Source organism: Salmo salar, chromosome ssa12 (genome assembly GCF_905237065.1).
Source record: "Salmo salar chromosome ssa12, Ssal_v3.1, whole genome shotgun sequence".
Classification (NCBI taxonomy): domain Eukaryota; kingdom Metazoa; phylum Chordata; class Actinopteri; order Salmoniformes; family Salmonidae; genus Salmo; species Salmo salar.
In genome coordinates, this window is record NC_059453.1 from 11,731,962 (window position 1) to 11,756,840 (window position 24,879).

The window sequence follows — 24,879 nt, forward strand, 5'->3', positions numbered from 1 at the left end:
TAATTGAATATATGGCCGGTGTTAGTAAAAGTAGGCAAAAAAAAAGCGTAATTAAATTGTTGCCAGCAGCACAGTTACATTCACCAACGCTCAGGATAACATGAAAACAGCCTAACCAGCTCTGCTAGGGAGAGTAAAATGGCCAGAGTGAGGTGTTCTCTCATTTGTGTCTGGAAATAGCTAGCCAGTTAGCTTGGGTGCTTGACTGCCATTGTGAGGTCAGAACTCACCGTACTCCTGATTTACGAAAAGGCCCAGAGCGCACTCTGGCACTCCAGATTGAATTTACAAACACACCCAAAATCGTAAAATGTCAGCTAGTTATTTGTTATGCTAGCAAGAAGTTGCATAGCAACAGCATCAACTTCCAGTAGACAGGCGAAGTACTAGTATCGTTCGTTTACAGTATCCTAAAATTAACTAATAGTATGTACTCATTGTGTAGTATTCAAACAAGCTGTGGTTTCTATATGTTTGATAACGTCCCATTTATTCCATTCCAGCCATTACAATGAGCCCGTCCTCCTATAGCTCCTCCCACCAGCCTCCTCTGTGCTATACAGGTGTCTGGTTGGTTGGTGGCCAACTTTTTTCTCCCTCTGTTTGTATCACAAATGTAACGTGATTGAACACACACTATCGCACAGTAGGTGGCGGTATGCACAAACAAAATGTGTGAACGCCATGATACCAAAGAAGAAGATATACTCCACCCTCCCTTCTGGAAGCAGTCAGTCAACCGGCTGTTGCATTTTCGGTTATCCATTGGTCTTGTCTGGACGGTGAAGTCGCGGGAGAGTTTGGACAAAAATGGTGGATAAATAAATGGAGTTCACTCAGACCGTTTAAAAAAAGGTATCAATTTACGGTCTGCTTAAAAGGGTGGCGCTCCCATAGACACCAATGCGATAGCAGCTGGGTCTGGTCTGCTTTGTTCATTGATTGAACCAGAAGAAACAGCGACTGGATTGGAATTTTTCCTGTCCCCCCCCCCAAAAAAACGTGACTAGCTAGCATATTGACGCCGATAAATAAAGAAACAAAAGGCTTTGAATGGTACGTTTTATGAAATAGTTAGCTACTAGCTACTATTCTGAAAATGTGAGGTAGTTAACGTTACAGTAGTTTGTCAGCTAACACTAGTTAGCTAACTAGCTAGTTTGTCAGCTAACGCTAGCTATGATTCTTGTTCACTTGCTAAATCTATAGTTTTTTTTAAAAAAACCTCTTGTGTTTTAGCTAACTGTCAAAGGTGACCATTAGGATCGCGTGACAAGAATGGAGGATAATTTGGAGAGCGTGCTCCATTGCGATGACAAGGAGGAGGTAGGTGTATTGTTTACATATAGTAGGGCCCTGTGTAAGTGGTATTAAAATGTCATGTAGCTAGGCCTACCTTCCTTCTCAAGTAGCATGATAAGTGTGTGTGTGTGTGTGTGTGTGTGTGTGTCCCTCCCTCCCCAGTTGAGGCGGAAACTGGCCCTGCTACAGAGGGAGTACTCCAGGACAGTTCAGAGATTACAGGTGAGAGAGATGGTGTGTAAAGGCGGTAGCAGGTGTGTGTGGGGTGTATGCACTGGTGGGTTAGTAGTTTGTGTAGTAAACACCACAATCATGACTGATATCAGTGTTGTGTGGTACTGCACGTGTTTGACCACATTATCCCCCTATACACACACAGCGAGCTGAGCGTTCAGATGCCGTGCGGAAGCATGTGAGGAGCCGGATCTCTGAGCAGAACCTCCAGGACCAGACAGACCCAGTCCCAGCCAACACCTTTCCCAACCCAGCTCTACCCCCCCTCTCCCTTGGTAGCCCTGCTAGGACAGCCCCAGGTTCAGCCTTACCACTAGGCCCCGCTGGAGGTCAGTCTGCCTGTATTAGAAACTAAGTGCTGTAAGTTTTGTGACGTTAGCATATTACCGCTATTATATTATTACGGTTGTAGTGTGTGTGTGTTCAGGTTGTAATATGTATTGTCAATTATGTCGTAGTGTGTGTGTGTTCAGGTTATATCCAGTTTGTAATGTGAATTGGAAATGACGTTGTAGTGTATGTGTGCAGACTCGACTGTGGCGGCATCGTGTCCGGTGGAATCGGAGAACCCCAGGCAGAGGAGTCCGTCCATCCGCTTCCTCCTCCCCGTCGATAACTCTTGCCCTCAGACACCTGACCTTAACCCTCACAGACGAAGCCACTCCCTCCGGCTGAGGTCACGGAGAAGCCGGCTGCGCTGGGAGGGGAGGGGCGAGGGGGCAGGGGGGAGGTACGACACGGAGACCAGCGAGGACGGGCTGGAACTGGACGCACGGACAGAGAAAGAAGAGGACGGAGAGAAGAGAAAGATGGGGGAAGAGAAGGAGGGTGAGAAGAAAGAGCTAGAGAGGGAGGAGAATGAGAGGGAAACTCCAGATAAAGAGGCAATGAAACAGAGAGATGGAGAGGAGAGAGAAGAACAGAGGACATATGGACAGAAGGAGATAGAGAAGGAAGGGGTGAACCTGAGGAGAGATGGAGAGAGTGAGAGAGAAGAGGGAGGTGATTCAGGAGCTGTGGGAGCCTCTGTGTTAGGGGCTGTTGGGTTGTGTAACACTGGGGGGGTCCTGGACTCGTGCACTCTGGTGGAAGGTCTGCCGTTCCCTGTAGAATACTACATCAGAACCACAAGACGCATGGCCTCGTCACAGAGCCACAGGTTAGTGGTCACCTTTAATATCTGTTGTTGTTATACTTGATTGTATTGTACTCTATTCTATTTTGGAGTACTACTTCAGAACCACAAGATGGCGACACATGCCTTTGTCTAAGATCCACAGGTTGCTTGGGTGACTCCACGCCAGGGTGGGACGAATATATTTTTGGTATCTCTGCTTGTTCTGGCGATTCTCACACATACATTTAATTGGGAGGAAGGATGTTTGATATGCTTTTTACATTTGTATCACAAACCATTTCATGATGAAATTGGCTGTTTTAGCTCCTTTTAGAGCAATAATCAAATACAAGTTTGAAAGCCCTTCCCAATGATGCACAGTTAAAAATAATAAGATAAGAAAAATACAAATAGTAACACAAGGAATAAAATACAGAAGAATTAAGCTATATACAGGGAGTACCAGTACCAGATCACTGTGCAGCTATATACAGGGACTACCAGTACCAGATCACTGTGGTACTCCAGATCACTGTGCAGCTATATACAGGGAGTACCAGTACCAGATCACTGTGCAGCTATATACAGGGAGTACCAGATCACTGTGCAGCTATATACAGGGAGTACCAGATCACTGTGCAGCTATATACAGGGAGTACCAGATCACTGTGCAGCTATATACAGGGAGTACCAGTACCAGATCACTGTGCAGAGGTACGAGGTAGATACTGTATGTACATGAAGGCAGGGTAAAGTGACTAGGCATCAGGATAGATAATATAAGATTAAAATAAATAACTATTCTTGTGGGGTCCAGAAGTGCTAAAACCAAGACATGAGGTCGAAGTAATTGCCCATGCAGCTCTGTGACAGGATTGTGTTGAGGCACAGATCCAGGGAAGGATACCAAAACATTTCTGCAGCATTGATGGTCCCCAAGAACAGTGTCCTCCATCATTCTTAAATGGAAAAAGTTTGGAACCACCAAGACTCTTTCTATAGCTGGCCGCCTGGCCAAACTGAGCAATCGGGGGAGAAGGGCCTTGGTCAGGGTGGTGACCAAGCTTTGACAACACTCCAGAGTTCCTCTGTGGAGATGGGAGAACCTTCCAGAAGGACAACCATCTCTGCATCACTCCACCAATCAGGCCTTTATAGTAGAGTGGCAGACGGAAGCCACTTCTCAGTAAAAGGCACGACAGCCTGCTAGGAGTTTGCCAAAAGGCACCTAAAGGACTCTGACCATGAGAAACAAGATTTTCTGGTCTTATGAAACCAAGTCTCAACTATTTGGCCTGAATGCCAAGCATCACGTCTGGAGGAAACCTGGCATCATCCCTATGCTGAAGCATGGTGGTGGCAGCATCATGTTGAAGGGATGGTTTTTAGCTGCAGGAACTGGAAGACTAGTCAGGATGGAGGGAAAGATGAACGGTGCAAAATACAGAGATCCTTGATGAAAACCTGCTCCAGAGCGCTCAGGACCTCAGCCTGGGTTGAAGCTTCACCTTCCAACAGGACAATGACCCTAACCACACAGCCAAGACAACACAGGAGTGGCTTCGGGACAAGTCTCTGAATGTCCTTGAGTGGCCCAGCCAGAGCCCGGACTTGAACCCGATCGAACATCCCTGGAGAGACCTGAAAATAGCTGTGCAGCGATGGTCCCCATCCAACCTGACAGAGCTTGAGAGGATCTGCAGAGAAGAATGGAAGAAACTCCCCAAATACAGATGTGCCATGAAGACGTGAGGCTGTAATCGCTGCCACAGGTGCTTCAACAAAGTACTGAGTAAAGGATACTTATGTAAATGTGATATTATTATTATTATTATTATTATTATTATTATTTGTTTTTTAAATGTTTTATAGAAATGTAGAAAAATGTCTAAACCAGTTTTTGCTTTGTCTTTATTGGATATTGTGAGTAGATTGATGAGGGTGGGGGGGAAATTATTGAATCAATTTTAGAGTAAGGCTGTAACTATGGATGAAATGGTTACCGGTTTCACGATTAACCACGGTAAAATTCTCGACGGTTAGTATTATCGTTTCAAATTTATATTACCATTAAAACCGTGTTTGATTACCGCGGTTTGCAAAACTTGTGGTAAATACCGTCCAGCATCAACCAAAGTTGGCAACAGTCTGATGCAGGCGCAGCATGCAACGTGGGTTTGGTTTGGTGTGAAAACATGGAGGAAGGCAGTGACGGCGCTCTGGAGATTTTTCAGCCTTCTAAGAGGACCAAATCTGAACTGTGGTTGTATTTTGGGTTTTACAAGAGTGCTGAGGGAAACTTAATCGAAGATGGTCACCCTCTCTGCAGAACATGCAACAAAATAATTGCTGCGAAAGGGGGCAACACTTCAAATTTCTCGAGTCATCTTCGTGACCACCACCCACTACTTTATAGCGAATGCAAGGTAAGTTAACTTTTAGCTCAATGCGTGATGTGGGGACTTTGGGATTGGGGGAAATGTGATGGTTTGTCTGTCTAACTTCCTAATAGCTTGTCAATAATGTAAACTGAAGTTTTCAGTGTTACCTACTGTTGTAAAAACACTACACGTTGTTCTGCTGCTGTATGGGTCGTGTGTCTGCAGACTCTATTCACCCATTGCACATGAATACACGTTATGTAGTTTAGTTACCCAACCAACATATTTTGTTGATTTAAAATCCGTCAGTCGTTGACTTGGTTGTTAAAGTGTTGCAACAGGAGAAACACTATAGACTCCTATACAAGACTCCTGTATTTATGTCAGTTGTTGGACTCATTGCAATTACTATCACTGTCTTCTTAAGACTAATTTCTATTTATGTCAGTTGTGCATGGGGTCATTGCATATACTCAAATGCAACACAGAAGATAGATTATAATTATTAACTCACAGTCTAACAACACCAATAATAATACATTTGCTATTCCCTTTGCAAATGTATCAACCCAGTGAAAATGTAGCAACCCAGTGATGCTACTGGTCCCTCATCTACAGTTGTGACACACACTCCAGCAAGCATTTAAAAGGCAGGCTGCTTATGCACCCACGTCAAAACATGCTCAAGACCTCACTGCAGCCCTTTCATATTACATTGCAAAGGACATGATGCCATTTCATATTGTTGAGAGGCCTGGATTTCTGAGGCTAATGAAGGTTGCTGTGCCTCACTACAAAATGCCATCACCAACATTATTTTCCAAGACTGACATCCCAAACCTGTACAACCAGGTTAAAGCTGATGTTGTGAAAAAGTTTGGCTCAAGGCACATGGTTTGCTGCAACTACTGACCTCTGGACCAGTGAAAGCAGGGGTGGACAACCCTACATCAGCTTCACTATCCATTACCTCACCCCAGACTGGCTACAGGAATCAAACTGCCTGGAAACAGTTCTTCCCAGAAGATCACTTGGCTCACAACATCAGAGAGTTTTGAGAATATGTCCTGGACCACATCACCCGTGATGTTCTGGTGGAAACGGATACGGAGCCATCCCTGACTAAGGAGATGAAAAGAGTAATGAGAGAAGACCTTAACAACAGATGCAAAGAGAGTCATGCACATGACTTGTTTCATTGACCCCTGCTTCAAAAGGAGCTTTATAGATGAGCCTGAGGCTGCAAAAGTTGACACTGACAGCTGTGTCCAGGAGGCCTTGAAGCTGGCAGCTGCACAAGTCAGGGAAGAACCACAAAGCACCAGCAGCACCTCCAACACCCCCACAGCGGCATCGGAGGGGAAAGGCTTGGCTGGGTTGCTGAGAAGGATTACCTCAAGGCAGCAGAAGCTTTTGTGCATCCCAGCAACCAGCGTGCCATCAGAGAGAGTGTTCAGTGCCAGCGGGCACATTGTCTCCCCTCGCAGATCACCATTTAACCTCCCTGGGCAAGGTGGGACGTTTGAGTCCCACCTAGTCAACAGCCAGTGGAATCGCGTGGCGCGAAATACAAATACCTCAAATGCTATAGCTTCAATTTCTCAAACATATTACTATTTTACACCATTTTAAAGACAAGACTCTCGTTAATCTAACCACATTGTCCGATTTTCAAAAAGGCTTTTACAGAGAAAGCAAAACATTAGATTATGTCAGGAGAGTACACTGCCAAAAATAATCACACAGCCATTTTCAAAGCAAGCATATATGTCACCAAAACCATAGCTAAATGCAGCACTAACCTTTGATGATGTTCATCAGATGACACTCCTAGGACATTATGTTATACAATACATGCATGTTTTGTTCAATCAAGTTCATATTTATATCAAAAAACAGCTTTTTACATTAGCATGTGATGTTCAGAACTAGCATACCCACCGAAACTTCCGGTGAATTTACTAAATTACTCATGAATAACGTTCACTAGATACAGAACTCCTTTATGCAATCGCGGTGTCAGATTTTAAAATAGCTTTTCGGCGAAAGCACATTTTGCAATATTCTGAGTACATAGCCCGGCCATCACGGCTAGCTAATTTGACACCCACCAAGTTTGGCCCTCACCAAACTTAGATTTACTATAAGAAAAAATGGATTACCTTTGCTGTTCTTTGTCAGAATGCACTCCCAGGACTTGTACTTCAACATTCAACAACAAATGTTGTTTTGGTTCCAAATAATCCATAGTTATATTCAAATACCTCCGTTTTGTTTGTGCGTTCAGGTCAGTATCCGAAGGGTGACGCGCGAGCGCATTTTGTGACAAAAAAATTCCAAATATTCCATTACTGTACTTCGAAGCATGTCAAACGCTGTTTAAAATCAATTTTTATGCGAGTTTTCTCGTAAAATAGCGATAATGTTCCAACCGGGCGACGTTGTATTCATTCAAAGGCTGAAAGAAAAAAATTGAGAATTCTCATGAACGCGCATCTCCAGTGTCACTGTTCCCAGCCTGACCACTCACAAACAGAGCTGCTGTACTTCGCCCAGAGACTGCAGACACCCCCTTACACTTTCTGCCGCCTTCTGAGAGCCTATGGAAGCCTTAGAAAATGTCACGTTACAGCAGAGATGCTGTATTTTCGATAGAGATGCCACAGAAGGAGAACAAATTGTCAGACAGGGCACTTCCTGTATGGAATATTCTCAGGTTTTGGCCTGCCATATGAGTTCTGTTATACTCAGACACCATTCAAACAGTTTTAGAATCTTTTTAGAGTGTTTTCTATCCAAATCTACTAATTATATGCATATTCTTGTTTCTGGGCAAGAGTAGTAACCAGTTTAAATCGGGTACGTTTTTTATCTGGCCGTGCAAATACTGCCCCCTAGCCCCAACAGGTTAAACCGGACAAGGCAAATATGTTGACATTTTACATTTCAGTTTCAAGTGAACAAAGATACATACATACATACATACATACATACATACATACATACATACAGGATGTTAGGCCAGCAGCACCTTGCTTCTTTATGAAGGAGAGAACGGACATACAATCAGTGCTGTTCATTTGATTTGTTTACATATTGTGTTATTTTAATGTTACCACCTGCACATTGGATGTGTTTACATATGTTTGTATTGTTCTTACATGCACATTGCTTTACTTGTGTTGCTTTTATATGGACATTTGATTTGCTTACTTAGTGCAGGTTTTAATGAACATAACCTTAAGGAAACTTAGTACATGGCGCCATCTTTAATGTTAATGATATTATTTTAAAAAGTGCATAGTGCTGCTAATTGTGTTTGTTTGTTGGTTTTCAATATAAACCTTGAAATGATTTCAGTGTATCAGTAATTTTTGAACATTTCCAGCACATCTTAACAATACCCTGATAGTACTGATAACCGCAATAATACTGACAATACAAATAATACAGATAACGCTGACAATACTGATAACCGCGATAATACTGACAATACAGATAACACTGACAATACTGATAACCGCGATAATACTGACAATACAGATAACACTGACAATACTGATAACCGTGATCATTTTGGTCACTATAATCGTGATATGAAATGTTCATACCGTTTCAACTCTAGCTGTAACGTAACAAAAAGTGTGGAAAAAGTCAAGATGTCTGAATACTTGATGAATGCACTGTATTATAGGTAAAACAAAGGAAACGCCAACGTAAAGCTTTGTGGACACCACGAGCCACCAGAACAGCTTCAAATGTGCCTTGGTAAAGATTCTTTAAGTGTCTGGAACTCTATTTTATTTTTATTTCACCTTTATTTAACCAGGTAGGCAAGTTGAGAACAAGTTCTCATTTACAATTGCGACCTGGCCAAGATAAAGCAAAGCAGTTCGACAACATACAAAAACACAGAGTTACACATGGAGTAAAACAACATACCATCAGTGATACAGTAGACAAAAATAAGACTATATACAATGTGAGCAAATGATGTGAGATAAGGGAGGTAAAGGCAAAAAAAGGCCATGGTGGCAGAGTAAATAAAGTATAGCAAGTAAAACACTGGAATAGTAGAATTATAATTTGAAGAAAGTTAAAATATAAATAATATGGTGCAAAGGAGCAAAATAATAAATAAAATAAATACAGTAGGGGAAGAGGTAGTAGTTTGGGCTAAATTATAGATGGGCTATGTACAGGTGCAGTGATCTGTGAGCTGCTCTGACAGCTGGTGCTTAAAGCTAGTGAGGGAGATAAGTGTTTCCAGTTTCAGAGATTTTTGTAGTTCGTTCCAGTCATTGGCAGCAGAGAACTGGAAGGAGAGACTAATAACCATTCGTCCACATGAAATTCCATAATTTAGCGGTTTCCACCACCACCAACTGAACGCCGTATCAGTAATTTGAATGTGAGCCTACTCCCTCTTGTCTGTGGTTCACAAATCTAATGTAACATGTTTTGTTAATGCTACTTTCAGAGACCTGCAGGCTGTCATTCTGAACCAACTCAACAGGGGGCGCCACAGAAGGAGCAGGGGCCGGATGTCTAACACACACTCACTCTCAACTTCACACTCCGACTCACTAGCACAACCCTCCAATCACCGCCAGTGCTCAAGTCAACTGACCTCAAACTCACCGACCAATCGCACACCGGTCGAGGAGCCATCAGCCAATCAGATGCTTACCTCTGAGTCAGGGACCAATCAGAGTGAGCGTTTACCTTCCAGAGCCTGCAGTGTTCGGCCGATCAGAGGCCGGAGGAGGAGAGGAAGGAGGCCGAGACTGGGCCGCTCTCTAAGTTTGGACTCGGATCCTCCAGCACCAGGCCCAGACAACACCCAGACCCCGGCCGCTATTAGCCCAGCCTCACAGCCTCTCCCTGGGGGTGGATGTCCAGAGCGCTGGCCTCTCTCTGGAGGTGTGGAGGAACAGCTTTATCCCATCTTCAGAAGGAGCTGTGTCTCTCCCCTCATTCACACACCAAAGCAGAGCAAAGGTGGGACTGAGCCGTGTGGTGTATCTGAAGGCTGATATGTTTCACTGTGACTTCAATTATTAACTAACATTTTCATCCTTTCACTCGTGTTCTGTGTGTGTGTGTGTGTGTGTGTGTGTAGAGAGTGTGTGGTGTCTCCTCCTGCCCTCCTCCCTCTCCCCTGGAGGACCAGCAGTGCACCCTGGGAGTCTGGGCCGCTTCATCTCAACCTTTGACCTCCAGGATTTCCATCTCCCCGACGACCAGTTCGGACAGCTAAAGCTCCAGAAGCTTCGCGCCTCGTCTGCCGTCCCAGAACCGGAACCCTTCTCACCTTACAACATGCGTCGTCGCTGCAGCAGAGGCTCGGTCCACGGTCTCCACGGCGACACAGGCGGTCTGATGTCTAAAGCGCCTACGCCTAAGCCCCTCCCTCTCAGCCTCACCCCTCCTGTCACAGACTGTGTCACTCCGGTAGAACAGTCTATAGACAGATCTATAGGCCAGCATCTTATAGACCACACTATAGGCCAGCAGTCTATAGACGCACTAAACCATTCTACAGACCTCCATTCAAAGTACCATTCAGTTTGCCAGTTTACAGATCACCTTGTAGACCAGCCTACTGGCCATCAGTCTACAGACCACCTTGTAGACCAGCCTACTGGCCATCAGTCTACAGACCACCTTGTAGACCAGCCTACTGGCCATCAGTCTACAGACCACCTTGTAGACCAGCCTACTGGCCATCAGTCTACAGACCACCTTGTAGACCAGCCTACTGGCCATCAGTCTACAGACCACCTTGTAGACCAGCCTACTGGCCATCAGTCTACAGACCACCTTGTAGACCAGCCTACTGGCCATCAGTCTACAGACCACCTTGTAGACCAGCCTACTGGCCATCAGTCTACAGACCACCTTGTAGACCAGCCTACTGGCCATCAGTCTACAGACCAGCCTATAGGCCATCAGTCTACAGACCATCCTGTAGACCAGCCTATAGGCCATCAGTCTACAGACCACCTTGTAGACCAGCCTACTGGCCATCAGTCTACAGACCACCTTGTAGACCAGCCTACTGGCCATCAGTCTACAGACCACCTTGTAGACCAGCCTATAGGCCATCAGTCTACAGACCACCTTGTAGACCAGCCTACTGGCCATCAGTCTACAGACCACCTTGTAGACCAGCCTATAGGCCATCAGTCTACAGACCATCCTGTAGACCAGCTTATAGGCCATCAGCTTACCGTTTTAGTTGGCCAGTCTATAGACTTTCCTTCAGTAGACCAGCAGACAGGCCGACTCACTGCTGAGTGCCCTTCCCTTCAAACTGAAATAGAGACAGAGTGCCCTCCCGAGTGTCCATCCTTCCACACAAAGACTAAGTGCCTTTCTACGTGTCCTACGAAGTTCTCTGTCGAGTGCCTTACCAAATGTCCTTCCATGTGCACTACTGAGTGCCCTTCCCTCCGGACGGAGACAGATGCAGAGTGTGCTGTCCCCCCCAGCCCCTCCCTGCTCCTCCTTAGCCCCTCCCTAACCAGCCACACCCCTCGCGGACACACCCTCTCCCTTCCCCTCTCCTCCAGTCCCCCCTTACCTTCCTTAGGGATGACCCCTAACCCCTTGACCCCTAACCCCAACATACCCCTCTCCCTCCCTGACAGCTCCCCATTACCTTCTTTAGAGGCGGTGACTCACATCCCCTCCTGCCCTCCCTGCCCACCCTCTCTGACCCTCCCCCTCTCCTGCTCTCCCTGCCCCCCCACTCTGACCCTCCCCTTCCCCTCTAGTCCCTCCACCCAAGCCCTCTCTCCTCCCTCCCTCTCTCCCTGCCCCTCTCCAGCCATCCCTCTCTCCTCCTCCCCTCCCTCCCTCGCTCCCTGCCACCCCAGCATGGTTGATTCCCTGACCAAACTTTTGCTCCCTCCCACTCCTCTACTACTGCCTCAATCTCTCCCTCCAAACCCAAATACACCCCCCCCATTGCCCCCTACCCAGCTTCTTCTTCGCCAGCCAGCTCCCTCTCTCCACTCAACCAGACAGGCCACAGAGGAGAGAGGAGAAGGAGAGGAGGAGAGAGCGTGGAGGAAGAAGGAAGAGAAGAGGGATGGGATGACAGAGGGTGTCTTAATGCTCTCTCACACACTGAAGGTCAGTACTGTAATGTCAAGCCATTGTTGTGTATTTCAACATCCATGTCACAACTCACTTCAGAGAATGTCTGTGTGTGTAATAATAATCTGGTGTGTGTGTGTGTGTGAGGCCCCTGCAGGAGGCAGCCTGGTGGATGTGTGCTGTGTGTCGTGGCTGTCAGTAGGTGTATGTGTAGCGGTGGCAGGAGAGTGGGAGGTGTGTGTTTGGGGTCAGACCAACCCCCCACACTGGAGACGACTGCACACCTGGACCTTCATAGAAGTAACTTTGTGTTGTGTGTCTTAATGTGTGTGTGCAGCAACTGTGAGTTTTATATTGTTTATGGGTGTTTCTGTGTTTGAGTGTGTAACAACTGTGTTAAATACTGTGTGTGTGTGTGTGTGTGTACCAGTCAAAGGTTTGGACTCCTACTCATTCAAGAGTTTTTCTTTATTTTTACTATTGTCTACATTGCAGAATAATAGTGAAGACATCAAAACTACAACATAACACATATGGAATCATCTAGTAACCAAAAAAGTGTTAAACAAATCAATATAAAAACAAATATATTTGAGATTCTTCAAAGTATCAACCCTTTGCCTTGATGACAGCTTTGCACACTCTTAGCATTCTCTCTTTTGATTTGTTTACCCATTTTTTGCTTACTACATGATTCCATGTGTTATTTCATAGTTTTGATGTCTTTAGTATTATTCTACAATGTAGAAAATAGTACAAATAAAGAAAAACCCTTGAAAGAGTAGGAGAGTGACAAGAATCGTGCAAGCTAACAGGCGGGCCAGAAACAGACAAATAACAGCGCAGAACGGCATCTCAGAACACACAACTCGTGGATCCTTGTCATTGATTGGCTATTGCAGCAGACGACCACACTGGGTTCCACTCCTATCAGCTAAAAACAAGAATAAGCTGCTCCAGTGGGCACGCCGTCACCAACACTGGTCAAGAGGAGTGGAAAAACATCGCCTGGAACATGACAGCGAGTTCAGTTTACTTGAGTGGCCTGGTCAGTCCCCAGACCTCAACCCTATAGAGCATCTGTGGGATGAGATGTAACGGGCTGTTGGTGGCATGAATGTACCGCCGTCCAATCAGCAGCAACTGCGTGATGACATCACGTCAGCATGGACCAACATCCCTGTGGAATGTTTCCCACACCTTGTAGAATACCCCAAATAATTCAGACTGTTCTGGGTGCAATGGGGGGTCCAACCGATACTAAATGGGTGTACCTAATAAACTTTCCATTGTGTACATTGTGTGTGTGTTTAAGTCAGTGATGTCAGTGTTTCCTGTGCCGGACGCTCCTGGACTTCTGTGTGTGACTCTGGGCCAGCTGGAAATCAGAGAGGTCAGGTACTACCCCCCCCACCCACACACACACACACACACACACACACACACACACATTGCTACCACTCCCCATCCCTCTTTTTCTTCCCTGTTCTTCCTTCTCCTCTCTCTCCCTCTTCTTTGCTTGTCTCTGTGTTCATGCGTCTGTAAATGTTTCTATTAATATTTGTGTGTGTGTCTGTGCACATGTATCTCTGTGTGTGTAGGGTACTGTGCTGCTCCAGTCTGTCCCAGGCAGTGCTGTGTGAGGGGGAGGTCCAGATGGTGGTGGGCATGTCCAACCGAAGGCTGGTTAGCTCCTCCTACTCTGTAGCCACAACCCCGCTGCAGGTCTACACACTGACACAGGATGGCAGGTAACCACGGGGGACCAGGGTCTTCTCTCGTCTGGCATGGTTAATGCTGTGTGTGTGTACTCTATGTCTGTGTTTCTGTCTCTCCGACCTCTCTCAGGCTGCAGGGCTGCCTGTCTTTGGTCTGTCCTACTGAGCACGTGCGGACCGTGGCGGCGGTGGAGGGACAGACTGACGCTCTGATTGGCTCAACCCACGGCGGACATGTTGTTCTGTGGTGAGCAAGAAAACGTAGCTAATTCAGTGCTTCCTGGTGCTGGGGACCTAAACGGGGGCACCCTTGAGGTTATTTTAATAAGTGGTGTAGTTCTAGGGAAAAAACACCCCTTTAGGTCCCCGGGACCAGGATGCTCTGATTGAAAGGTTTTCAAAGACACTTGCACTGGTTTTGTAGACAGCTGCTTTATCGAAGAACGCTTTTACTTCCAATGACTGTAATATGTGCTTTTCTCACCTATCTTAGTGGAATGCACTGACTGTAAGTCTCTCTCTGGATAAGAGCATCTGCTAAATGCCTTCTCAAACCTGTTTACAGTTGAATGAGAATCTTCTCCGTTAACTGCGTGTGTGTGTGTGTGTGTGTGTGTCAGGAACGTGACGACGGGGCAGCTGCTGCGTCGCATCACTCTGGGAGATGGTTTCACGGATACGACCTGCCTCCGAGGATACTCCCTCTGCGTGAGTGTGCATTTTGTGTGTGTGTGTGTAGTATCTGTACCAGAAAGAGTGTGTTTGTTCCTACTATAATGTGTGAGAGAACCTATAGGACATGGGAGAATTTCTGATCGTTGTGTGTGTATTCTCACCATGTTATTCCCCATGTCTAACCAACAACCTCCACCCACCTTGACTGAATAGTGATGTTGTCATGTCCCACTCCGTCCTACGAAACCTCCCAGTGTCTGCGTCCCAAACCACCCAATTCTCTGCCCTTTGTCTATGTGCACTCTCTCCCACACACATTTCAAATCATTACTGTCCATAACCCATCCATGGGTTAGAGGGAGTGTCCACTACTTTCCTTCTAAATACATGAAGGGAAGTGAACAAGTGTATTGTGAGAGTACAGAGAATTGAGACAGTCAATGTGTAACTCAAATTTTATTTGTGACATACGCCGAACACAAGTTGTGTAGACCTTACCGTGAAATGCTTACTTACCAGCCCTTAACCAATAATGCTGTTCAAGAAATTGTTAATAAAATATTTACTAAATAAAAAGTTAAAAAAAGATAAAATCAATCAAAAAGTAAAAGAGCACATTTACATAACAATAACGAGGCTAAAAACAGGGGGAACCGGTACCGAGTCAATGTGCGGCGGTACCTTTGTAGATATAGTGATGGTATGTATAGTCATGATGTTGTCCTCATTTATTGGTTGTTTCTTGTTTTTATTTTTGATTTATTTATTCCCTGAAGTGTGTTGAGACCTGGAGAAATACACTTTGAATGAATTTGGATTTGTCATGTCCCCATTCGTCCTACAGGGGGTGCTGTTTGTCCTGTTGCAACACCCGTCCCTGTGTGCTGTGGAGGAGGAAGAGGGAGGGGCTCTGTTCTCGCTGGTCGCCACCAACCCTCTGACTGGCACCGTCGCCCTGGCAACCAGACTAGGCCTCCCCAAAGCCTGCACCGGGAGGTGAGAAGGGGAGGAGGAAGGGGAGAGTTGGCAGGAAGAGGGAATTGTGTGTTAACCTCTCTCTCGTTTGTTGTTGTGTGTGTATTCTGTGTGTGTGTGTTCTCTCCCTAGGCTGGTGGAGGTTGATGTCCATGGCTCCAGTGTGGTTGGGGTTTTCCAGTCCGGCTCAGTGTGTGTGTGGCAGCTTGGGAGGCGTCAGGCCCAGGAGGGGGTCTGGTTCCCAGAGCTTGGGTGTCAGCTCGCCCGTTGGGGGGCGCAGGGAACTGTCCTGACGGCACACCTCAATGGAGATGTCTGCTTACACCGCTACAGACCACTCTGATCTACTATAGACCACTCTGATCTACTATAGACCACTCTGATCTACTATAGACCACTCTGATCTACTATAGACCACTCTGATCTACTACAGACCACTCTGATCTACTACAGACCACTCTGATCTACTATAGACCACTCTGATCTACTATAGACCACTCTGATCTACTACAGACCACTCTGAACAACTACAGACCACTATGGACCACTCTGAACTACTACAGACCACTATAGACCGCTATAGACCATTCTGAACTACCATAGACCACTGAACTACTACAGACCACTGTAGACCACTCTGAACCACAACTGACCCACTATAGACCACTCTGAACTACTACAGACCACTATAGACCGCTATAGACCACTCTGAACTACTACAGACCACTGTAAACCACTGAACCACAACTGACCCACTATAGACCATTCTGAACTACCATAGACCACTCTGAACTACTACAGACCACTGTAAACCACTGAACCACGACTGACCCACTATAGACCACTCTGAACTACTGTTATACATGCCAGAGAGGCATGTTTGTTCTACATAACACATTTCTATCTGAGGTTATCCAACGTGTCCTGCTGAATGCAGCCCAGAAGGGTATACTACATAGCAGGATCAATGAGTTAGCGCTCTAACTTTGATAAGCAACCAGAAATAACTATTGATTTTCTGGTTCATTAAGAAAGATAAACTTAGATATGTGTTTTTGGTTGTTTTATTATGCCATGCACTTTATATATTTCTATAAAACAAGTTATTTCAGAATATTTAGGCAAGTTAGCTGGATAACACATTGCTCTTGCTTTGTAGTAAACACCTGCAACCGTGATCTCTCTGGTGTTGAATCACATTTGGATTCTGATTCTACTGAATCACTTTCTACCACATCCAAATGACATGGTTCAACTGTCTGGTTCCTGAGTCTGTGTTCCATATGTGCCTACATATAAATGACGTGGTTCAACTGTCTGGTTCCTGAGTCTGTGTTCCATATGTGCCTACATATAAATGACGTGGTTCAACTGTCTGGTTCCTGAGTCTGTGTTCCATATGTGCCTACATATAAATGACATGGTTCAACTGTCTGGTTCCTGAGTCTGTGTTCCATATGTACCTACAGATAAATTACGTGGTTCAACTGTCTGGTTCCTGAGTCTGTGTTCCATATGTACCTACAGATAAATTACGTGGTTCAACTGTCTGGTTCCTGAGTCTGTGTTCCATATGTACCTACAGATAAATGACGTGGTTCAACTGTCTGGTTCATGAGTCTGTTCCATATGTACCTACATATAAATGACGTGGTTCAACTCTGGTTCCTGAGTCTGTGTTCCATATGTACCTACATCCAAATGACATGGTTCAACTGTCTGGTTCATGAGTCTGTTCCATATGTACCTACAGATAAATGACGTGGTTCAACTGTCTGGTTCCTGAGTCTGTGTTCCATATGTACCTACATCCAAATGACATGGTTCAACTGTCTGGTTCCTGAGTCTGTGTTCCATATGTGCCTACAGATAAATTACGTGGTTCAACTGTCTGGTTCCTGAGTCTGTGTTCCATATGTACCTACAGATAAATTACGTGGTTCAACTGTCTGGTTCCTGAGTCTGTGTTCCATATGTACCTACAGATAAATTACGTGGTTCAACTGTCTGGTTCCTGAGTCTGTGTTCCATATGTACCTACAGATAAATGACGTGGTTCAACTGTCTGGTTGCTGTGGTACAGTTTTTATTGCTATCTAACTGTACTGTTAGTCCTTCAATTTCCTTTGTTAATATGGACTCTTGATCTAAATTGCTTTTGTTTTATAGATGAGTAGTGAATTGCATGGCCTCTATAGGCACATTTAAGTGTCCCATACAATAATGGGATCTGCTGTACCTATCTTATGTTGGAAAAAATCTGTTATAAATTCTTCTGTCTTAGTTATAAACAAGTTATCATCCAGTAGGCTTTGATTACATTTCCTATATCCTCGCCTACGTGGAAATTCTGTAAGAGTAATATTTATGCCAATTATGTGATGATCCGACCGCATTCTGTCTCCTATCAACACTTTTTAAACTTTTGTTTTTTTTACTTTTTTTTTGCCAGCGAGAATGAACGAAGAAAGTAATCATGTTGACAAGCTTGATTAAGCCTCCGCCATGTATTTCTCACTAGGTCAGGGTATTTAAGCCTCCATATATCCACTAATTCCAATATATCCATGGCATTTGTGATTCATCAAAATCTCCCACCATAATAATAGAGTCCAGTGTTGCTTGTAAAGTTGATCAATTCTTATAAATTTTTTCAAAGAAGCTTGGATCATCATTATTTGGAACATATCGGTTAATAAGCCATATCTGTTTATTGTCCAATAACATATTTAAAATAATCCATCTACCTTGATGATCTGTTTGGACAATTTGCACATTTGGATCAAAATTACTGTTAATTAATGTTATCACCCCTTTTGAATTTCTTTGCCCATGGGAGAAATATATTTCGCCCCCCGTCCCTTTTCTACAAAACTTAATTCAAAATTGATGAATGAGTTTCCTGTAAACAATAGATATTATATTCCTTCTCTTTTAGCCAGGTAAATACTGATTGTCTTTTCTTATTATCTGCTAGGCCATTACAATTATAACTGGCTATACTTATTTCACCACTTACCATAATGAGACACAATTTTCAATTCTATCAAAATACATGTTTTTAAACATACCATTAAAAAGTAACATGATTTTGTGTCTATATAGCTGTACCATGATATTTGCATTGCTACTCAGTAAACCTCCAATTGGTCCCCACTATTCCACCCGCTAAAAGCCCTCCTCATCCCGAGTTGGGTTGTCATCCCAATGCCTGGCAGACCACCCCCGACCCCCTGGATCCCATAGCCCCGGAGAGACCGGAACCCATCCTTCGAAAAGAGCACACAGTGCCACCCATTGAGCAGAAGCAGATCAATCGCCAAATGCATTTCCATCACCCTCACCTCGATGTGTATTATATACTGCCATTAAATATATATATATATATTAAAAATCCACCAGGGCCACGGTAATATGTCCCCTCTCTAAATATCCAAGTGTAAAGCAACAATACTACATGGTAATGGCAACTCCTCACTTCAGGTATTTTTAATTAAATATATTTAGTGTTTTTCACCTCACACAATGCTTTAATGGGACATTACCTTTTAAATGTTCATTGTGAACAAATTGCGATTGGATTAAATCCCATACCTTTTCTTAAATGTGGCTCTATTTTCTGGAATTTTGGATTTGAGATCAAATGTTTCATTTTTTTTTGGGGGGGGGGATTTACATACATATGTTATACCATTTAAGAAATGAAAGCAGTTTATGTATCTAATCTGCCTATTTGAAGAAGTCATAAATATTTGGCCAAATTCACTTATAGTTTATTAAAGTAGTCAAAAGTTTAGTCGTTGGCCTCATAATTCTAGCATGCAATGATGACCACATCAATCTTGTGACTACGAACTTGTTGGACACATTTGCAGTTTGTTTTGGTTGTGTTTTTCCCAACAGAAACTGAATGGTGAATAATGTATTTTGTTATTTTGGAGTCACTTATTGTAAATAAGAAAAGTAAATGTTTAGGTGGCGGATTGACTTTTGCTTCCCTCCAGGCCTGAGGGCACACACTTTCTAGTAGGCTTAAATTGAAGATATGACAAATAGGTTTGGCAACATCGTCCGCTATTATCCTCAGTCATTTTCCATCCAAGTTGTCAGACCCCGGTGGCTTGTCATTGTTGATAGACAACAATATTTTTTTCACCTCTTCACACTCAGTTTACGGAATTCAGTTACAATTATTGTCTTTCATGTATTTGGTCAGATATACTTGTATGTGTAGCGTCAGCGTTTGTTGTTGTCATGTTATGCCTACATGTGCTAATCTTGCCAATGAAAAAAATAATGAAAGTAGTTGGTAATATCAGTCGGTTTTGTGATGAATGAGCCATCTGATTCATTGAAAAATACAACTGAGTTTGCCTTTTTTTCCAAACTGTCATTGAAGGTGCTCCAAAGCTTTTTACTATGATTCTTTGTCATTTATCTTTGTTTCATAGTGTAGTTTCTTCATTTTATTCAGTTTAGTCACGATTTCTCAATTTGCAGTATTTTTACCAATCGGTTGTGCAGCCAGACTTATTTTCCATTCCTTTTGCCACATCCCTCTCAACGATACAATTTTTAGTAAAGATGTGATCAATACATATTGAGTCTGTTTTTTCTGATGTTTAATAAGCACATCTCTTTCCCCCTCCCAGTGTTTCTGTTTTGAAGAGCAGCGGTTAAACACCAAAGACAAAGTGGAAATGCCTGTGTATGGCCTTCGTGTGGCCAGCGTCAACATCATCACTCCACCTGAAACTACCCCTCCCCAGATATAGTCTGACTTCGCTACACAGCTCAAGACTGGTCCCATTGTGTCAATGAAAATGATACAGGAAGTGTTCCACAAAAGGTTTAGGTGTGGAATACACACATGACTGCTGTAGTATCAGTCGTCCCTGAATGACAGAATGCAGGGACGATAGAATGGTGAGGAGGAGGAGTCTACCATGTCAGGAAGTGACTTCACTTTCCATTTTCTGGATTTGGGTTCACTTAAACATGGTTTAAAGCTTTGTTTCACTTGACAGTTACAGATTAATTATAATGTACAGAGAAGAGCAGTTATGACGTTGATTTTGTGAAAAGGGTGTCCATGTATAGTTAAGTTATCATCAAGTGACTTTAAGACTACAGTGTTCTTCAATCAAATAAATTATGATTAATGAGATTGCTAATTGTTTTATTTTCGTGATTTCTTGAGGACTTATGGTGCTTTCAGCTGGGAACTTGAAAAAAATGTTGGGGTCAAATCATGATGTCAGTGATCTTCAGGTTGGAAAGTCGGAGCTCTAGAAAAATGCAAGAGTTTCCGACTTGGATGTTCAAAACGATTTTTCCCAGCCTGAGCTAGTTTTTTCTCAGAGTTCCCAGTTGTCTTTAATGCACTGCAGTCGGTGATTTTCGTGTTCCCAGTTGTTTTGAACGCAGCATAATCAGACTATTCTATACCCTATGAAAGTGACATTTTCCAGGAATGAGGAGCTATAGGAGGACAGGCTCATCATAATGGCTAGAATGGAATAATTGGAATGGTATTAAACCTATGGAAACAACATGTTTGACGCTGTTCCATTAATTCCATTCCAGCCATTACAATGAGCCCGTTGCCCTATAGCTCCTCCCACTAGCCTCTGGTTTACATAATATTGGTTAACCCAGAACTAAAATCTCCATTTATGTTTACATAGTGTTTCCACAACAAATTAATGTGTGCATAATCTGTTACAAAATTCTAATACAAAAACTCGGTCACTTAAAAAAAAAAAAATCCCATCTCCAAAGTGATCCCTTTCAATTGCTACCATGGTTATGCATATGCTTGTCATATCTTTTTCTTTTAGAAACATTTACATTTGGGCCTGTTCATATAGGCCAATTCCCCTGAGTGTAAATGGTTAAAACTACAAGTTTGATGTTTAGCTGGTCAGTCCTTACATCCATAGCTCAGTCTATTAATTTGAGTGGTTACATTTCTCCATTCTAATCCCTCAGCTGATGTGAACGCTTTGTTGTTGTTGGAATCCCAGATTGCTCCTTTAATTAAAGTACAATATTTTATGGTATTAAAAATCTGTTTGCTGAGTAATAAGTCCACAGTCACAAAGGAAGTATATGTAGGCCTACATGTTTTTAATCAATGCTCAACATTTCACCATGAAAATCATATTTTATGAAACACAGGAAAATGGTAAGACTTTGATCTTCAATACTTTGGTCTTGTTTATTCAGCAGCTTCTTTTCCCTGTAAGAAGAAAGATAGAATATAATGGATCAGTAATAACAATGAACATGATAAATATATGGATAGAATATAATGGATCAGTAATAACTCAATGGATCAGTAATCAACTTCTACCGACTAGCAGCACCGCAGAAACTATTACATTACAACGCAACGACTTGATTAGTGTGGTGTTAGTGTTAGTTAGCCAGCTACATAGTTGTCTGTGCTGTCTCTGTATCTAAGATAATTGTGTAGTTTGAGTTTGATTATTATCGAGGTGTGCTAGCCAGCCGCGACGCGGTGCCAGACTTACTCAACACACCTAGTCATCATTAACCCACTGCCAGCTAGCCATCCGTTACCGACTAGCAGCGCTGTAGTTACTATTACTAAACAACGGAACGATTTGACTAGTGCAGTGTTACCTAGCTAGCTACCTAGTTGTCTTTGTCATAACTTGATCATTGTTAATTGATAATTGTTAGCTAGCCAGCCATCGAGGTTAGCTAGCCAGCTATTTCCGTCCCCCGCGACGCCATTTTTCCTAACCTAGCCAACTATTACCGACGAGCAGCATTGTTGAAACTAAATACACTACAAGGAACGTCTTGATTAGTGTTATGTTAGCTAGCTAGCTACAAAGTTGCTTTGTATCATGACAAGGTGTAGTACTGAAACTACCGAGGTTACCTAGCCAGCTACACGTTCAAAGTCAACAACGCAGCCACTGCTAGCTAGCCTACTCCACCAGCCAGCAGTACTGTATCATTTTAGTCAATAACATTTTTGCAACGTAAGCTTAACTTCCTGAACATTCGAGACGTGTAGTCCACTTGTCACTCCAATCTCATTTGCATTAGCGTAGCCTCTTCTGTAGCTTCTCTACTATGTGTCTGCCTATCCCTGTTCTCTCTCCTCTGCACAGGCCATACAAACGCTCCACACCGCGTGGCCGCTGCCACTCTAACCTGGTGGTCCCAGCGCGCACGACCCACGTGGATTACCAGGTCTCCGGCAGCCTCTGGAACTGCCGGTCTGCGGCCAACAAGGCTGAGTTCATCTCAGCCTATGCTACCCTCCAGTCCCTAGACTTCCTGGCGCTGACGGAAACATGGATTACCACAGATAACACTGCTACTCCTACTGCTCTCTCCTCGTCTGACTACGTGTTCTCGCATACCCCTAGAGCATCGAGCCAGCGGGGTGGTGGCACTGGAATCCTCATCTCTCCCAAGTGGACATTCTCTCTTTCTCCCCTGACCCATCTGTCTATCTCCTCATTTGAATTCCATGCTGTCACAGTTACCAGCCCTTTCAAGCTTAACATCCTTATCATTTATCGCCCTCCAGGTTCCCTTGGAGAGTTCATCAATGAGCTTGACGCCTTGATAAGTTCCTTTCCTGAGGATGGCTCACCTCTCACAGTTCTGGGTGACTTTAACCTCCCCACGTCTACCTTCGACTCATTCCTCTCTGCCTCCTTCTTTCCACTCCTCTCCTCTTTCGACCTCACCCTCTCACCTTCCCCCCCCTACTCACAAGGCAGGCAATACGCTTGACCTCATCTTTACTAGATGCTGTTCTTCCACTAATCTCATTGCAACTCCCCTCCAAGTCTCCGACCACTACCTTGTATCCTTTTCCCTCTCGCTCTCATCCAACACTTCTCACTCTCCCCCTACTCGGATGGTATTGCGCCGTCCCAACCTTCGCTCTCTCTCTCCCGCTACTCTCTCCTCTTCCATCCTATCATCTCTTCCCTCTGCTCAAACCTTCTCCAACCTATCTCCTGATTCTGCCTCCTCAACCCTCCTCTCCTCCCTCTCTGCATCCTTTGATTTCCTCTGTCCCCTATCCTCCAGGCCGGCTCGGTCCTCCCCTCCTGCTCCGTGGCTCGACGACTCACTGCGAGCTCACAGAACAGGGCTCCGGGCAGCCGAGCGGAAATGGAGGAAAACTTCGCCTCCCCTGCGGACCTGGCATCCTTTCACTCCCTCCTCTCTACATTTTCCTCTTCTGTCTCTGCTGCTAAAGCCACTTTCTACCACTCTAAACTCCAAGCATCTGCCTCTAACCCTAGGAAGCTCTTTGCTACCTTCTCCTCCCTCCTGAATCCTCCTCCCCCTCCCCCCCCTCCTCCCTCTCTGCGGATGACTTCGTCAACCATTTTGAAAAGAAGGTTGACGACATCCGATCCTCGTTGCTAAGTCAAACGACACTGCTGGTCCTGCTCACACTGCCCTACCCTGTGCTTTGACCTCTTTCTCCCCTCTCTCTCCAGATGAAATCTCGCGTCTTGTGACGGCCGGCCGCCCAACAACCTGCCCACTTGACCCTATCCCCTCCTCTCTTCTCCAGACCATTTCCGGAGACCTTCTCCCCTACCTCACCTCGCTCATCAACGCATCCTTGACCGCTGGCTACGTCCCTTCCGTCTTTCAAGAGAGCGAGAGTTGCACCCCTTTTGAAAAAACCCTACACTCGATCCCTCCGATGTCAACAACTACAGGCCAGTATCCCTTCTTTCCTTTCTCTCCAAAACTCTTGAACGCGCCGTGCTTGGCCAGCTCTCTTGCTATCTCTCTCAGAATGACCTTCTTGATCCTAATCAGTCAGGTTTCAAGACTGGGCATTCAACTGAGACTGCTCTTCTCTGTGTCACGGAGGCTCTCCGCACTGCTAAAGCTAACTCTCTCTCCTCTGCTCTCATCCTTCTAGACCTATCTGCTGCCTTTGATACCGTGAACCATCAGATCCTCCTCTCCACCCTCTCCGAGCTGGGCATCTCTGGCACCGCGCACGCTTGGATTGCGTCCTACCTGACAGGTCGCTCCTACCAGGTGGCGTGGCGAGAATCTGTCTCCGCACCACGTGCTCTCACCACTGGTGTCCCCCAGGGCTCTGTTCTTGGCCCACTCCTATTCTCGCTATACACCAAGTCACTTGGCTCTGTCATATCCTCACATGGTCTCTCATATCATTGCTATGCAGATGACACACAATTAATCTTCTCCTTTCCCCCTTCTGACAACCAGGTGGCGAATCGCATCTCTGCATGTCTGGCAGACATATCAGTGTGGATGACGGATCACCACCTCAAGCTGAACCTCGGCAAGACGGAGCTGCTCTTCCTCCCGGGGAAGGACTGCC

At 44.6% G+C, this 24,879-nt stretch overlaps 2 protein-coding genes across 6 annotated transcripts in view; one reads left to right on the forward strand and one right to left on the reverse strand.

Moving 5' to 3' along the window:
* Positions 1-277: 277 nt before the first annotated feature.
* LOC106564178 (uncharacterized) lies at positions 278-17,572 on the forward strand. 5 transcript variants are annotated; one of them, XM_045690694.1, is made up of 15 exons: positions 279-1,056; positions 1,240-1,326; positions 1,465-1,524; positions 1,682-1,865; positions 2,065-2,695; positions 9,515-10,035; positions 10,157-10,954; positions 11,021-12,174; positions 12,286-12,438; positions 13,454-13,536; positions 13,740-13,889; positions 13,987-14,103; positions 14,477-14,564; positions 15,376-15,527; positions 15,639-17,572. In XM_045690694.1, the coding sequence occupies exons 2-15, from the start codon at positions 1,279-1,281 to the stop codon at positions 15,847-15,849; spliced, it is 4,350 nt and encodes a 1,449-aa protein (XP_045546650.1). In that variant the 5' UTR covers positions 279-1,056; positions 1,240-1,278; the 3' UTR covers positions 15,850-17,572. The 5 variants fall into 5 exon arrangements, 4 of the variants coding, with proteins under 4 accessions (XP_045546650.1, XP_013985689.2, XP_045546648.1 ...); XM_014130214.2 differs by having other exon boundaries at positions 280-1,056; positions 10,157-10,971; positions 11,194-12,174; XM_045690692.1 differs by having other exon boundaries at positions 280-1,056; positions 10,157-12,174.
* Positions 17,573-21,614: 4,042 nt separating this feature from the next.
* LOC106591213 (myosin heavy chain, fast skeletal muscle) overlaps positions 21,615-24,879 on the reverse strand; it is a 28,826-nt gene continuing 25,561 nt past the window's right edge. Inside the window, exon 41 of the mRNA XM_045690691.1 lies at positions 21,615-21,747. Coding sequence (XP_045546647.1) covers positions 21,727-21,747 — 21 coding nt within the window. The 3' untranslated portion in view covers positions 21,615-21,726. The remainder of the gene's footprint in view (positions 21,748-24,879) is intronic.